General features: G+C 41.8%; 1 protein-coding gene across 1 annotated transcript in view; it reads left to right on the forward strand.

The window, feature by feature from the left end:
* COG3 (component of oligomeric golgi complex 3) overlaps positions 1-12,770 on the forward strand; it is a 56,059-nt gene extending 43,289 nt beyond the window's left edge. Inside the window, exons 20-23 of the mRNA XM_075265457.1 lie at positions 3,640-3,715; positions 5,302-5,429; positions 6,903-7,001; positions 9,163-12,770. Coding sequence (XP_075121558.1) covers positions 3,640-3,715; positions 5,302-5,429; positions 6,903-7,001; positions 9,163-9,192 — 333 coding nt within the window. The 3' untranslated portion in view covers positions 9,193-12,770. The remainder of the gene's footprint in view (positions 1-3,639; positions 3,716-5,301; positions 5,430-6,902; positions 7,002-9,162) is intronic.
* Positions 12,771-17,795: the final 5,025 nt, after the last annotated feature.

The following is a 17,795-nucleotide window of genomic DNA, read 5'->3' on the forward strand; positions in this document are numbered from 1 at the left end:
GACAGCCATGGCCGGACAGAAGCAGTAACTTCTCTAATTCATGAGAAAAGCGAATGCTTGAGTTCCCATGAAATTACTTATGTAACAAGTTTTACATATAATTAAGTATGCAATATCAATAATGGCATAATATAATAATCATTTTATTATTCAACTTTTTTTTTTGTTAGTATTCCCCAATGATTATATCCAAGTGTATGTAATCTCTGTATGTGATATCCCAGTAATGTGGTACAGATGAAAAGATGATACTGATATCTGTGAATACAGTACTGTAATGTAGCTACTGATCTTTCTGTGATATCACGGTAATGCTTAATTTCACTTTATTGTAATACAGATGAAAGGTCGGCTATTCACAACACAGTATTGCTGGGACATCACAAAGCTGGTAGTCTGCTGACGTCCCTGTACTACATTGTACATCAGTCAGTCCTCTGCTACATGTCATTATATGAATGCTGTATTCTACAGCTTACTAACCTGTTGATGGTGTCGCAGTAAGACTGTATGATACTACTGCCAATAATCGGCTACTTGTTATGCCGGTCACATTCTGTTATAGCATTATTATTGGCCATAGCATATCCACAGCAGATTAATAGCCATTGTATGGTACAATGTCATTGTGAGATCACATTCAGCACATTAGCTGTTGTACCACTACTGTGGATTTACCCGCTTGTCTATAAACTGTTTAGCTCACTTCTATGCTCCAAATTGTTTTTGTAATCCCTCTAGTTACCAGCAGGGAGCAGTCTTCTGCTTTAGTATAATAAGAATCAGTGCTAATTCCATGAAACTTGAATTTGCCTGTCCATTGTTTATGCAGATCTGGTAAATTTTAGGTTATTATTTAAAAATATACTTGTTTAAAAATAAAAAAAATGTTTTATTTTTCTTAACCTTTTTAGGCTTTTTGACTTCTAATAGCAATATCTAAGAAATTCTTCTTTTTACTATTCCATCTAGCCCTCTTCAGATTTGGACACACTCTCTGCAGATTCTGTTCTCTCTGAGCATTGTATATCTAACTTTCTCTTAGACATCCCCCATTAGACTTGCCACGACCTTCAGGAACTGCTTTAGTTGCTTCAGTCATTTGATGTAGCTCAATTCTCTGTTATTGGACCTTTTCCCTTCTCAGTCAGTAGTCACTACTATGGACACTGAAATCCATTTCTGTAGACCACATCTTTCTTGTTATCTTCACCAAACGCTGGCTTTTGCCTTCCTTTAAAACCTTTACTGCATCTGCTTGTTCCTTGCCCTTAAATGTACATATGTTTTAATGAAAAGTTTCAATATGAGCAAGGTCTTGCTTGGTGGTCTGTTCTATGACTGTATAAGCCTTCATACATGATGGGATCCTCGTCCTATCATTGAGTAGGAGCTTCCCTAGTAACAGGGAGTGAACTGCAAATTAGCTAGAAGGGAGACCCCTAGTGCCAAGAACATTAGAATGGTTTTTCAGGTTTTAAACAGCCACATAATTAAAGAGAACCTTTCACGTCCTCAGGCACATACGGCGTAATACACCGCTAGAAAGCCAACAGTGCGCTGAATTCAGCATACTATCAGCTTTCTCGTTCTGTGCCCTCACTAAAGTGCTGTCAGTGCCGGTATCGTAGCTCTTTAGTGTCAGAAGGTCGTTTCTGACAGTCTGTCAGGAACGCCCCTCCTCACGGTCACGTCTATTGCACTGTACTTGAGAGAAGGCATTCCTTACCACCCAGCGATGACGCTGAGTGGTGAGGAACACCCCACCCAAGTACTCATCTATGGACGAGTACTGTCAGGAGTAGGGGGGGCCATTCCTCACCGCTCAGATTCATCACTGGGCAGTAAGGAACGCCCCTTCTTACAGTACAGGGAGGAGGAGCGTTCCTGACTCTGTCAGAAATGCCCTTCTGACACTAAAGAGCTACGATACCGGCACAGACAGCTCTTCAGCAGGGGCACAGAAAGGGAAAGCCAATTTCTGAATTCAGCGCACGGTCGGCTTTCTAGAGGTGTATTACACATATGTGCCCCAGGGCATGAAAAGTCCTCTTTAATTCAAAGTATATTACGTTAGTCTCATTTCATAAAACATATGGACCAAGTTTCCATTTAATGCCGTGTAAATGCTCATAAATATCATCATTATATCCTGATATATGTATATATCCTATATATACAAGTGCTGCAGTCTACCATCAAACTGGCTAGGGTTACTGCGGTCAGTCTTCATCTCTGCTACGTGACTCATCTTCTCCTTTCACTCTTATTCCTCCTTCCTCTCGGTCTTCTCACTGCCAGCACTAACAATTCATAATTCTTAGAAATCCATCTATAATGTTGGCTCCTCAGCAATCCCCAGATACCAGTGCAAAATGCCACTCTTGTTCCTCACATAACCACATTCTCTTCCCTTCTTCTATCACGATCTCCCACGCTTTCCTTCAGGATGGCTCCTTTGTCTTTTTTTTTTTTTTCTCCTGGTTTCTTTTAAGGTTGATAACATCTGGGCTGTGAAGTCGGTCGGCCGAACCACTGACTCTTCATAAATGGATAACGGCCTTGGTCATTCAGAAGCAGCAAAGCTCCTCTAGTTTATTAAAATCTAGTAATTGAATTCCTATAAAAGGAAATATGTAACAACATATGTATGTGATTAAATACACAATATTAATAATTGTTTAATATAAAATGAATTAATTATATTAAAGCTGGAGACGCCAACTACACCCAAAACTGCCCGACTCCACGAGCCAAGACCTTTATAACACAATGTCAAAATTCACTAGCACACCTTCTGGCTCCAGAGTCTAAAAATTTAGAATGCAATTGATATTTGTCTGCAAATTAAAAACTGTATTACTTGTAAAATAAGTGTTTAGACTAGACGGTGGACTGAATGTCGGCAGCATTTACACTGGGCTCTAGTCTGACTGGATGCGGTGAGTCTGAAACTGTGGATGATCTGACTGCGATGCCTCCTGTACTGTAATGTTGCAATCGGATCAGTCCACAGTGTAATCTGTTGACTATCTCAATGCAACATGGACTAACTGACCACTGTACTATAATCTAGTCTGTGAACGGACTGTGATGTTTACCTATTAAATGTTGTTCACAGCTCGGTGTAGTGTGTGACATTTTTTGGCGCAACACGTGCCAAAAGCCACAGCTCATAGAATATGCCAAACATGCAAAAAATCTCAACATTTCTCATCACACATACATTTTGAAAAGTAACAAAAAGCATAACTGGAGATGATGGACACTTTTTTAAAGTAGAGCAAGTGTAGCTTACAGTATACTATAGTAGGTTGAATTTACAGAAGCAATCCAGTAAAACCATTTTCCTCCATCCCTTCACGCCTCACCTGATTGTCCATCACACTGTGCACTTCTTTTATGTATATTGCCCTCCTTTCCCTGCAGTTTACCATTCTGTCTGTTCTCACCAGACACCATCTTACATAAGTGTTGCTTTCTCTGTGCTCTGCTTTAAAGTCCATGGTGACTCTACACAGCATCGTATGAGCAGCTAGAGATAGTGTCATCTCTGCCTGCTGGGAACAGTATGATCAGCCTTCTCTCCTTATTCTCCTACATGTAGAATGGACCCTCATCTTTTTTTCCTTTATATAGGTGACAGCATTGAAGACTATGGCTAATCAGGGAGGCCCCAAATACAGCCTGTCACAACAGCCATGGGCACAGCCAGGTTTGTCATGTTTTCTTGACTTTACAGAATATACAGTTTCTTCATCATTATTTTGTTAATGGATTGCTATATTCATTTAGTATTTTTGGAGCATCCTAACTTTTTGGAGAATTTTACGTTATAGGTAGGAAATACAATAGATGATTTAGATAGCTCTGGATTGAAAACTGCACAGTGGTCATGGGGAATTTATTTGGTTAAAGGAGAACCTTCTACAAATGCAGAAGGTTCATTTACTATATATATATATATATATATATATATATATATATATATATATATATATATATATATATATATATATATAGCGGGGTAATTTCCTGTCCAGTGAATGGAGGACATAGGCACAGGGATTCAAGAATTAAGATGAGACAAGAGGTGCAGTCCCCAGATTACTGGAGTTAGTGGGGGGAAGGGGGTGTTTCTAGGGGTGTACTGTTACTACAAGAGTGTACTGTGCAAGAGTGGCCTCCAAAAAATGGCTGCCGGCTGGCATGCGCACTCGCCACAGCTAGCGTCTCGATGGCAGAGCCGACTGCGCAGGCGTTGGAGTGTGACCCCAGCTGGAAGAAGATGACAGAAGAGGTGGTCGCTGTTGAAGATGGAGGCTGCGCTGGAGAGCGTTCTCTGGCAGCATTGGGGATGCCCCCAGTTCTGTTTGAGCGCTGGGGCGCACCCTAAGTGCTGCGAGAGAACTCATTTGCATACCGGTAAAAACCGGTATTTCTACCGAATGGTGGGTCGGAGACGACTTCTAAAGGTAGGAGATGAATAGCCTTTCTTAAGGCTATTCCGACGTCTTAACGAGAAAAAACAGATTTTCAATGGTAGAATCCTTTTAACTGGACATGCATTTTGATGAGCTTAGATTATCAACATGTGATTGTTAGGCTCCAAGTCCCCCCCTTCCCCTACAATGAGGTGGTTGAAGAGGCCACCATATTCAGCTGAGTGCTGTTGCCTCTTGTTTGCATACAGTATATAGCGCATCATTATCATAGAGGCTTTGCATTGCAGTTTGGCCCAAGTTACTGAATAGGGACTGGATTGTTGCTGTAGCTTTTGACGAGTGAAGACGACACTTTTGGCTCAGGAAAGCGCAATCCTCTATAAAACAGCTGATTGTTGGGGGTGTTGGACCCCCTCTAACATAGGTCTAGTAGGTCATCAACATGTAAGTTCTGGAACACCCCTTTAATAATTTTTTGACTTTATTTTTTGCTTTTTGCTACTTTTTAATACTATGATTTTGTTTGTTTTCTGTTTTAGTTTTTGGCGGTGTTCACATCTGCTTTGGAGGTTGCATTTCAGATTCCATTACTTTTACTCTGGCATGTATGCGGCTGTTTTTGCTGTCAAATAACAGACACCTTGAGACCTCATTATAAGTCGCTGAGGTCTGTTAAGCAATGCTGGTGTCTGGATCCAGCACAGTTTGCTGATGTGAACAGAGCCTAAGATTAGAGCAGAGTATTTTGAGCCTTTGTTTGACATTGGCTTGTATTACATCCAGGATTGTACTTCTCAAAGATTCTTAGAAGCTTTTTCCTTTACGGCTCATTGTTGGATCTGTCTTTGTTCCTCAGTAAAGATTAATGACCTGGTGTCTTCCACCTACAAGACCATAAAAACCAAACTGCCGGTGACACTGAGGAGCATGTCGCTTTACCTAGCTAACAAAGACACAGAATTCATCCTATTTAAGCCAGTGCGGGTGAGTACTTCTCCTCCACAGCTAACTGTATACCACTCTTTATGGGCTTCTGATTTTATAGGCCTTTATCTTAAGGCTAGCCCTTGATTTATGGGCTGTTTTAGTGAAGCTGGCACTTTCCAGTGTGATGGGTTTAACATTTTATCTTACCTGTACATTGATATGGACAATAAAGTTCTTTTTCTGATTGAAGGCCCTGTCATTTCATGGAGATGCCTCATTCTCGTTTTATTTCCGTTTCCATTTACATCTGTAACTTGCCATTTCAATATACATCTCTCCTGGTAAATACATCACTTAGATCCAGTGCAGGAGCACCCACAGCTCTAAAAAATCCACCTACTTCTTCAGCTCTGTTCACACCTTTGCGAATAATATACAAAACTGTAGCACAGGATGTGACAGGCAGTCATTCAAGTAAGGATGCTTACTAGGGTCGAGCGATCGGGATCGGAAAAGATCGGATTCCGATATGCGATCGAGTAAATTTCACGATCGTGATCGGGTTCCAATCCCGCCTAAAAAAAGATTGGGAACGGAATTCCGATCCCTATCACTCAACTTACCTGCACAGAAGTGCTGCCGCTCCCCGTTGTTCTCGCTCCTCTTCTCTCTTTGACATGCCTTGAGAGCGCCCTGCGTGCCCCTGCCTCTCTAGACTAGTGTTAGAAATGCTGGGAGAAGGCGGGGCTTGTGTTTTAGGAGAGTGTGGATGGGTACTGGGAGGGCTGGTGACTGGTACTGGTGACTGATACTCATGTCTCCCTGCCCACACTCTTCCTAAGCCACAACAAGCCCCGCCCACTCCCATCATCTCTAACACTAACCTAGAGAGGTGGGGGCGCGAACGGCGCTCTGAAAGCATGTCGATGAGAGGACCGGACGGAGAAGAATGGGCAGCGGATCTGTGCAGGTAAGCGGACATCAGGGGGACTAAGTAGCCGGGGGATTTTTTTTTTAATCGCTACACAGTGTAGTGCCGTGTAGTGAATAGGATCGTTTTTAAAATCCTATCTTCGATAATTAAAAAAAAAAAATCCCATTGACTTGCATCGTGTTCAAATGGAAAATGATCGGATATTGGATTTTAAAAACAATCCTGAAATTTCAAGATCGGCTCAACCCTAGTGCTTACACATTGCATGTTGCGTTATCCACATGAGGTATAATACAGGAGGATTTCCTAATAGATGTCACAAACGTATTCCATTATGTAGTTTGTCACCAGTAGTCTCCAATGTTTATTGCATACCTGTGTCTGAAATAGCATTGTGCTATACCATACGGCTTAAATGCACAGGACAACAGTGTTAGGGCCTCCACTGGGTAAAGAGAGACCTATAGATTCATTTATACAGTATAAAAGCCGCCATACTGATGCTACGCTTATGCACAAGCTCAGAAACTTGTGGGTCCACTGAAAATACAAGCTTATAGAATTGTTTCCCTTCCTTCCTTGTTGTATTGTTACAGAGCAACATTCAGCAAGTCTTCCAGAAGATCCACATGCTGTTGAAAGAAGAATTTAGCAGTGAGGATTTACAGATTATCGCTTGCCCTTCAATGGAACAGGTACTATTATTGAAGTGCTCTTGTGCAGTGATAATCCGGGCACGTTACCTTCGGTACCAAGTGTGCTGCCAACATAGACAAGTTTCTGTTTGCGTATTCAGTCTACACTTCACTAATTCATGCTTCACATTCATGTTTTATGGGTTTCCACTCTGAAGACCCCCATATACTTTGGCTGTTTACCAGGAGCACCGCGGCAACTCCAATATGAATGTTGATGTGTGGTATGACTAAACAAAGCCATATTCTAATTAGCTGTTGATTTAGACTATACCTACATTTTAGATTCAATTTGGATGTTCTGTAAATGCACTTTAATTAAATAGACCTATTAGAGGTATTGCCATTCTCTTCTCTTTAGCTGTCAGCAATCTATAGGTCATATTTCACGGCTGTCTGTAGTTGATCTATGGAGTGCAAGGTACTAAACAGTGCTAAGCCGCCTTCTAGGAATCATTAGGGATTTCAGCTTCACTTTGGCACTTGTAGCAATAGTAGCGCTGCCGGCTAAAACGTATTGGGAAGTTACAGATAGAGCAGTTACCTAATACTATCCGGTATACTGTGCACTTTTTAAGTTCAAAGAATGAATGTTCGCTCCGTTCATGTTTCATTGGTTACATTACAGCAAGTATTATTGTTGTGTGCTAGGTTAGTAGCTTTAGATATAAACCGATTTCTTAAAGTCTTATTATACTGGCTCCAGAAAGCACCAGTCGCGCCTAGGGCATGTCAGCTGGTACATAGTATCTGCCATATACATGTGGTTGTCGTAGTGTATGGAGATGTCACATAACAGTTTGCAGTTGATTTTCCAAGCCTGCATAGAGATGTCCTCAGCCGATAAATGCACATATACTACTTTCTTGTAAATCTGCTGATCACTGGGCGTATTTACTTGAGGAAACAGTGGGAAGAAATATTTGTTCATTGGAAGCTTCAGCCAATCGTTGTCCCACTTAAAGAGCCTCTATTATTAAAGGGGTTTTCCGGGAATATTTTATTTATTTATTTATTTATTTATTTATTTATTTTAAATGTCTGTCAGAGCTATTAATGGGTTAATAAATGCACCCATATGCTTTTAGCCATGTTTTGAGTGATTTCTGGGTGTCTCTGGGAGCTCCTGGTATCTCCTGCATTTGTTTATGTGGTTCAGCTTCCTGCTATGTAACTTCTACACTAACCCCTCTCACGTTAATGGGAATTAACCCTCCTCCTCATTACTCCTTTCACCCCCTCCCAGTCTTTCTAGTTATCCCATACTTCTCAGCCCATCTCCGATCCTATTATACAGTGTTCTTACCTTCCTGCGAGATAGCTGCTCCTTCTTAACGGATTCAGCAGGTGCAGGCTCTTCTCCATTGCTGCTCTGTTCTCTGCAGCGACGAGATGGCTAATTGTCATTAGTGCACAGAGCAGCACATGTCTGCTGAATCCGTAAAGAAGGAGGAGCTGTCTCGCAGGAAGAAGCGTGGAGGGTAAGTATAATGGGGTGGGGGGAGTAGTAGTGACAATCTATTTTCGGAAATGGGGAAACTGATTGTCACTGGATAATTAGGTATATGGATAACTATACAGTTTTGATTAATTACGTTATTTAGAAAGAAGGAGGGTGTTTAGATTAGTGCAGGGCTTTCCAGTTATCCCGGACAACCCCTTTAAGTAGGGACCCAACTATATTTGTGTCATGACATACAGTGTTAATGCAGCCATTTTAGAAAAATTCTTTGTTTCCCGGATGGAAGTGGTTATTGTGAGTAAGCGTATTTACGATGGACTTGCTTCCTGCGCAGTTTGCACATCTTAGGGTGAACAGTCCTTTGTCTCCATGGTAACTCAGCAGCTTCCCATCTACACAAATAAAACTACTACAGCAGCGTTTTCTTGTGAATGTCGGCTGGATTTTCTAGAGGAGATGCGTGTACTCATGCATGCAATGCAGTAGCCCATATCAAATGTGCATTATGCCAGGAAGCATGCAAAGCAAATCTACACACACACACACACTTTGGAGGAATGAATACATTTCTATGAGCTAAAAATAAAACTTTCCCATCACTTAGCGCAGACCAAAGGAACTGGACAGACACATTATAGAAGGAGCGCTTGTTCTAATCTGTCATGTGCTGACAAGTGTCTTCCCTTCTCCTCCGTTTAGGTGAATCTATTGCTGTCGATGTCTAAATAGCTGAAGGTAGCGAAACTTTTCCCAATTGTTTGGATGATCCTGAAAGAAATGAAGCAGAAAGACAGAAGTGATGTTCTGCAGGGCACCGCAGGCCATTGCAGAGATACATGCATGTGAAAGGAGAGCAAATGAATCCACGGTATACCAAAGTACTTGTGTTCTCTGGAAACCTGTCTGATGTCCACACTGAAGTTCTGCTCCTACCAGTCAGTCTGAAGTAACAATAAAGGTACCCTGGGGCAGGGAGCCCGTGGGCCCCACGTAGGAAGCCATCACTCAGCAGCTGGAAGGATCTCCTTGGATCGCCTTTTCTCAACCAATTGCTAAATATGTGAATTTATTGAGACTTTATTTTAACATTTACTAAAAAAAATATATATATACACACACACACACACACACGTGCGCGCACGCACACACACACACACACGCACACTCCTCCTTCTCCATAAAAAAAGCCCTGTACTATTCCGTACCATATTCTTTTATGTATACCGCCTTCCATTCCTAACTTTGTGTCCCCAGTCCAGTTCAGTTAGTCAGGCATGTTTAGATATATACAAAGGGCTAAATAGCTGAGGATATACTGTGACGTTCTAACTTCTTTATAGAGGATAGTGTCTTTTACATACACTTTCATATCCCATTATACTTCTTTGTTAAAGGTGTTTTTAGGACTAGAATAACATGGCTTATTTCTTCCCTGATCGGCGCCCTACCTGTCCCCAGGTTCTGTGTGGTATCGCACCTCAGTCCCATTCACCTATTATTCTTTTAAATGGAGTTGATCTGCAGACACAACCCAGAGACTTGCTGATTCTAGAAAAGAGCAGATATATTTTTCTAATCCTCAACAACTCCTTTTTTAAGGTTTAAAGAGGGCCCTCCATGTCCTCTAACAGTGCATGTTATATGTTATTAGAAAGTTGTCCCCATGCTGAAATTAGCCCCATTTTGATTGACTGTATTTTCCACCATTGCAGATATATCAGTGCTGTTAGTTTCAGCTACCAACGTCACTGTAGAGTTGGAGAATAATCTGAACTCCCTAGTCACAGTACAAGACTGTCTACAGGGCTCGGCAATTAATCCAAAAATAACCAAAACCGAATGTCAACCCGGATAGCTGACATGATTTTGTGCATGTTGGTTATTTCAGTTCGGTAATGGCTATCTTCGTAAGGTTTCATTAGCAGTTTTGTTTGGACCGAGCACATCCGAACTGAAACTATTCTATTCGGCGGTCTCTCACGTGATCAATGAGGCCCAGTCACAGGCCTGTCAGATTAATTGCAATTTTGCCCCACTGACTGTACAGTGATATCGATATAATTGTGGTGATTTTGGCATGGGAACACCTCACTGACAGAAGGCATGCTCATGTTATGTCCACTAACCCAGGGCATGTTATATTCTAATAGTAGGAGACTATAAAAATGGCTGCCTGTTCTGTGTAGAGGCCTTCCGGCTATATATGGGATTCTGTGTGTACGGGTTAAGCGTTTCCTCTAGCTGAGGACAGGCAGGTTTTCACTGAAGTCTGAATTAAAAGCACACATTTATAACACCTTCACAAGAACCAATAACTAACACTTGAGATCCCCGGGGATTCTCCTTCAGGATTATTGAAGTATCTTTTAATTAAGACTCCTCAGAGTTAGTGGCTTATTTCTTCCCTTTTACCACAAAAGCAAATAATGTCACCAGGAAAGGGGGGTAAATGTTACTAAAGGAACTTCATGGGGGACACCTTGGCACCCGTCCACATCCAGTTCTGTAATTGATATTGCACTTTATGGCTAGCAGCAGCACTAGGCCGCCTCTTGGTTCTATATGCATTGTATTGCTGCTGCTTGGTTAGCATTGGATTTTCTGTATTTCTTTTCATTACAAGCACTGAGTATATTCAATGGAAGCGGAAGGTATTATGCAGTGTTTTTAATTGATTCTTGTTAACCCTTCACATACTGTAGAAACTGAATAACATTCTACAGCCTCCTGAAAATATCTGTTACTATAGTATGTAAGAACGTCCGACAACTCTGACCTTTTATCTTACGAAGCTTTACAACCAATTTATTTTGTTATGTAGATTGTAGTATTTCCTCCGATCCAACCCCCTGCTCACATCCATACTATACACATGACCTTGCATTATTTTACCATGATGGAGTCTTATCTTTTACTGCCATAGTGCTGTTGTCTGGCAGGAATTTTTTTTTTTTTAAGAAAAGTTGAAATGGGTTTGAAAAAAACAAAAAAAAATAAGTAGCATTACTCCCCTCACTGATTTCCCAGACCCCACTGCTGCTGATCTGGCACTTTCTGGGTCCCCATGCTGGTCTCCACTTGGTCCCTTTCAAACGTGTACCTACTGCTCAGCCAATCACTGGCCACGGCGGGTTACTGTGGGGTCATTTCCTGTGTTTTTTTAGGGATCGGGAAGTAGAGAGCTCTAGGGAAACCCGGAAGCTTATCATTTATAACCACGCATAATCTTTAACCCATTCTAGACATTTTTTTTTTTTTTTTTTTTTTTGCAATCCTGTTGGGTAACTGTGTTTCTCCTTTTTTGGGTAAATTTGCAATTTTCCAATAATTTGTTTCTGCCCTTGCTGCAAAAAGGGATGAACCCAGATGCAGAATAATGTATCCATAGAGCTTGTCTGCAGACTACAGACTGGTAGGAGACTGCCAGGAACCTATGGGAAATTTGTATTCTTTGTGGTGGACAACAATTTCCTAATACCTTAATTGTAGTATTAACAGATAGAGCTCTACTTTATTATATGGGAATGATATGCTGCAGAGATATTCTATAACATATAAGGTTAATGTAAGAGTCTATTTAAACACATAGAATGGATACGGAAGTGTATTTTGGTACTGAGTCTATTCTGGCAATTCATGGGGTGCTTGTAATCCTGGTGTGTGCGGCTGCCCCCTTGCCCTCCTGAGAACATATATTTCATTTTGCTGCATTTTACACCTCTTATGCATTGTATTCTTGCTTCCTCTGGAAGTTCTGATAAATTCCACATATGAAATTCTAGGTATTGCTTTAGAAGGTATTTTTCACATTATGGCAGCTGATACTGTAGGTCACTGATAGAAATAAAGCAGTTGCCCGGGAGAGTAATCTAGTAGTCACCTTCTGTATGAACGGTTTTGGGAGACTTAGAGATAAGATTAATTGTCAGAAATCAGTTTCTAATGAAGACTGTGTGTATAAGTTTCTACCCCGTGCCTTGTAATATATGTATATTTACCTCCTTTTATATAATGTGTGAAGCTAATGACTGTACATAGGAGATGTTTTAATGCTGTTGTACAGGACGATTGTAGTTATAAAGGAATGTATTTAAAATTGGGGGAAATATTTTGTTCTTGTCATTTATAAAGTACAAACTGAAAAACCAATAAAGAAACCTAAACCCTGATCTGATAGAAATGTAAGCGCTTGTTCCTCTTTGTACAGTTCAGTAGGGGTCCGCTACAATGTACATAGTCACCGACACATACATTTAAATGGCTGAACAACTTTTATTAACTTTTTAAATAAAGGTTTTGCCTTCTCAGATGACTGGAGATGGGTTTTGTGTACTGTCCCTTGTATGGATGTGAACAAATGAGATGATAAGTGACAACTACAGGTATGTTATAGCCCAGTCCATGGCTTCTAGAGGTTTTCTGCCTAAATTTAGATCTTCCAGTAAAGCTGGGCAATCTGAACCAAATCAAAATCAGGATTGACAATTTTACTTTAATTGCGATTAATGAACAATTATTTTAGGACACTCCCCCTTTATATGCCATGTCCCCCTTATTCATATGCCACGCCACTGACAAGGCAGCTGCCCTTTCTCCAGCCATATCTCGGTTGTGCCCCCTTGATCACATGTGACCGTCACACTCCTGAGTAACTTCTAGGATTGGCTATAAAAACCCTTCAGCCCCTGGGCAATAAATTGTGTGCTTGTCATTAGAGAGGACCTGTCACCTCTACTGACCTGTGTTTTGGTAAGTACTTGTATTCCCTATGAAATATTCATTCTGTACCATTTTTCCTTATAACTGCGATGTGCTGTTTCTTTAGAGGTTTCTGAATATATTGACATATGGGTGTTCCTTACACTGACACTTTCCTGCCAATGCTAGAATGTATGAACAAACTTCTTTGACAAGGGAAATGCTAACACCCAGTTCGCTTCAGTGGCCCTATAACCAGTATTATACCCTTCAAGGTAGCCACATGCATTTATACTGTAGTCCTGGGATCAGCAACCTTCAGCACGCCACGTGTTGTGAAACTATGGTTGCTCGCCTGTTTTCATTAATCCCCAAGGATAGGTCATCAATATATAAGCTTTGGAAAGCCCTTTCAAGTAATAAATAATCACAATAAAAAAAGGACAAAACTGTGTGATATGGTCCCTTTTAAGGTGCCCAAGCAATGTCATCCAGTTGATCTCTATATTTCCCATTTCATAAGAAGTGTGGATGTGATTCCAGTGGGGAATAAGCTGCTGCCATACGATGCAACGATGGAACAAAAAATGTTGCAATCCAACGTGCCCTGTCCTTCTTTCCATAGACGTCATCTGTTCCCCAAACGTAATAGATAAATTCAATATCCTAATTTCACATATTTAAGAAAAAACAAACAACTTGCCAGTACGTGACAACCATTGAGACAGCTGACCAGTGTGGATGTATTTTCTTCAGGTTGTCAGCAGTCCAGCATACAGTGACTCTTCATGGGCGGTCATCGCTTTTACGAACTGACAAGTTTTTAAATGTGTGTAATAAAAATACTGTATTTTGATGCAAATGATAATGAACCAATTAAAATCTCCCTGTTTATTCTGTCACTTGTATTCCTACAAGCAGCCCACTCATCGCCTCTATATGCTGGACTGCTGACAACCTGCAGAAATATATAATCAAAGTGGGTGAGCTGTCCCAAATGTTTGTGCATATTTACATTGGATAGCTGTGGCTTTAACCACCTTTCATGTAATATAAATAAATATATGCTCCCTATTACGCAGTTGTTAGAAAATACTGTCCAAGCTCGCTCATACCATCTCCCTGTATCTTCTGGGACATATTCCAGCATACTACTCTTGAGTGGGTTAAAGTCTGATTCCTGAGTGACAACCTCATCCTGAAGGAATATGGAAGTCTTTACAGATCAATGAACAACCCTCACATCATGTTCTATACATTTGTATGTGAATTTTTTGTTATACTGTATACTTGTTCAAAGTTTCTGCATTGATGTTGTATATGTGTGTTGTAGTAATATTACCTATTTATTCTTTTTCTATTATGTCCAGGTTACCATTTTTACTATTTGTTGTAGTGTCTACTAAGATCAGATTGTACAATGAATCTTCAGAAACTGAGACATTGCTATACATACTTGTACGGTTGATATACCTGTAGATATTCATTGTCTACTAAGAGCTATCTACATATAAGGATTTATAACAATGTATCCGCTTCTGAAGATTCATCGATTCATCACACGATCTGATGTTACTAGGCACTAAACAACCTTACAGGTATTTATAACAATGTCTTGTCTCAGCTTCTGAAGAATCTTCAGAAGCTGAGACGTTATTATAAATACTTGTACAGTTGTTATAAATATTCAGTACCTATTAATATCAGGATAGATAGATAGAGATATTCAGTACCTACTAAGATCAGATAGTACATAGAATCTTCAGAAGCTGAGACAAGACGTTATAAATACTTGTACGGTTGTTATATATTCAGTGCCTACTAAGAGCAGATTGTATGTAAAGCTTCAGAAACTGAGACAGTTACAGTATACATTCTTGTACGGTTATTATAGATATTCCTTCTACTAAGATCAGATAGTACACAGAATCTTCCGGAGCTGAGATTTTGTTATAAATACTGGTACGGTTGTTATATATTCAGTGCCTACTAAGATCAGATTGTACGAAGAACCTTCAGAAACTGAGACATTGCTATTAGAGATGAGCGAACAGTAAAATACTCGATATTTGTTATTTGTTTCGAATAGCTGCTCAATCTTTGACTATTCAATCAAATATCGAACCCTATTATAGTCTATTGGGGGAAAATGCTTTGTCTCAGGGGAACCCACCATTCGACTCAGGAGGGTCACCAAGTCCACTATGACACCTCAGCAAATGATGCCAACACCTCTGCAATGCAACTGGGACAGCAGGGGAAACATGTCTGGGGGCATCTAACAAGCCCAAGCCACAGTTTCACCGCACCATCACAGCCTATCAACTGAACACTTTCAACTCTCAAAAAAACCTCTATCAAAGTGGGAAAATACCTGGAAACCTTCTTTCCCCCCTACGCCCAACCATCAGCAAACCTGGGGTATTTCTGCCCCTGTGAGCTGTTAGTTAATTAAAAGTTCCACCTGTCCTAACAGCTTTAACCCCCTATAAGAGGCCGCAAGACCTCCTCCCCCTGTGTTTTTTCTGTCCTGTGCGGACAGGACAGATGGAGGGGGGGGGATAGGTGTTGCAACCTCTTATAGGGGGCACCTCTCCCTCCGTTTTTCAAGGACAGGGTACAGCTAAGGTTCGTCCCTGGATTCTTGCCAAAGGTACCTACACTTCAGAATATCAACCAGGTAATTTCTTTGCCGGCCTTCTTTCCCTCCCCCACTTCCGAGTGGGAAGAGAAGATGCACAAGCTGGCCTTGGTCAGTGCACTGCGGATCTACCTGGACCACACAGCCTCCTTCCAGAGATCAGAAAATCTGCTGATCAATGTGTTTGGCCACAACAGAGGTGTCAAAGCATCGAAGGTGACTCTGTCAAAATGGATCAAGGAGGCCATCACCTGCTCCCTGCGTGCTCAAGATCTTCTGGTACCTGAGTTGGTCCGTGCCCACGCCACCAGAGCGGTGGCAACGTCCTGGGCAGAAAGGCGTTCCCTTTCTTTGTAAAAGATATGTGCCGCTGCTTCCTGGAGCTCACAGCTGACTTTCGCCAGGCACTACAGGCTGGATTGGTGTGCGGCGGATTCCACAGCATTTGGACAGTCTGTCTTGGCATCAGCCTGCCAGGATCACCCACCCTAGGGTAATAGCGATACTTGCTAAATCCCCAGTTGTGCTGCTGGTTGGGCGTAGGGGGAATGGAAGATTATGAATGATAATCTGTTTTCCCTTAGCCCAAACAGCAGCACAAGGCTCCCTCCCAGATCCTTGTTATTGTATATTTTGTATACTTTGTACTAACACAGGGTGGAGGAGGTCTTGCGGCCTCTTATAGGGGGTTAAAGCTGTTAGTTACTTAAAAGTTCCACCTGTCCTAACAGCTCACAGGGGCAGAAATACCCCAGTTGTGCTGCTGTTTGGGCTAAGGGAAAACAGATTATCATTCGTAATCTTACATTCTTCCCCAATTGGATGGACAGAAACCCAAATTCAAGCTAAAGAAACATTAACAAGCACCCCTTTAAATCACGCTGCCCGTGACAACCACAGATGGAATAGGCAATGGGAAATCCAACAGTACCCATCCTGAACTGTCATGGCACTTATCGTGAGCCCTTCAAAATTAAGTTACAGGCCCTTAAGCTGAGCTACCAGCAGAGATTGAGGCCCTTTAGGTGACGTCAGCCTCTTACCAGCAGAGTTTTAGGCCCTTAGAGTGAGTCAAGCTTTGTTGAGGGTGGATTAAGACTGTAACCAGCAGAGTTTGGGGGAACCAGGGTGGATTGAGCCTAGTAGGAGCACAATTGTGCAACGCTGACGGTGGAGGAGTATGAGGAGGAGGAATTGTAGAGGGTGAGCGCACACACATGAAACTTCATGTCGGGGTGCTTGACACCGTTGGACATGAAAATGATGGGTCTATCCAGTGGCTGTTCATTTTTATCAGCATCAGCTGGTCAGCACTGACAGCCGACTGCACTTATCCGTAATTATGTCACCGGATGCGCTGAAGACCCTTTCCGAAAGCACGCTGGTGGCAGGGCAGGAAAGGACCTCCAATGCGTACAGCGCAAGTTCCAGCCACAAATCCAACTTGGAGACCCAATAAGTATAGGGCGCAGAGGGATTGGAGAGGACAGGAATGGTGTCGGCCAGGTACTCCCACAACATGCGCCTATACTTGTCCCTCCTGGTGACACTAGGCCCCTCAGTGGCGGTAGTTTGGCCACGGGGTGCAATTAACATGTCCCAGACCTTGGAGAGTGTGCCCCTGCCAGGTGTGGACCTGATGACAGTTTGTCGCCTGTTGGAGGAACTCTCCTGTGTGCCGCCAACGAGAGTTGATGGAAACATCTCCATTATATTCTGCACCAGTTGCTGGTGGCAATTATTGATGCGACTGGCCCTCCCCTCTACCGGAATAAAATGACAAACATTATTTTTTTACCGGGGGTCGAGGATTGCAAAAATCCAGTAGTTGTTGCTCTCCAGGATTTTGACAATGCGTTTGTCAGTTGAAAAGCACTCCAACATGTATTCAGCTAAATGTGCCAGAGTGTTACTTGGCATCACTTGGCTGCCCCCACCAGAATGGGACGCAATGAACTTCCCCGCTACCCTCCTGTGTGACAATGAGATCTGC

Source organism: Leptodactylus fuscus, chromosome 2 (assembly GCF_031893055.1).
Source record: "Leptodactylus fuscus isolate aLepFus1 chromosome 2, aLepFus1.hap2, whole genome shotgun sequence".
NCBI classification, from domain to species: domain Eukaryota; kingdom Metazoa; phylum Chordata; class Amphibia; order Anura; family Leptodactylidae; genus Leptodactylus; species Leptodactylus fuscus.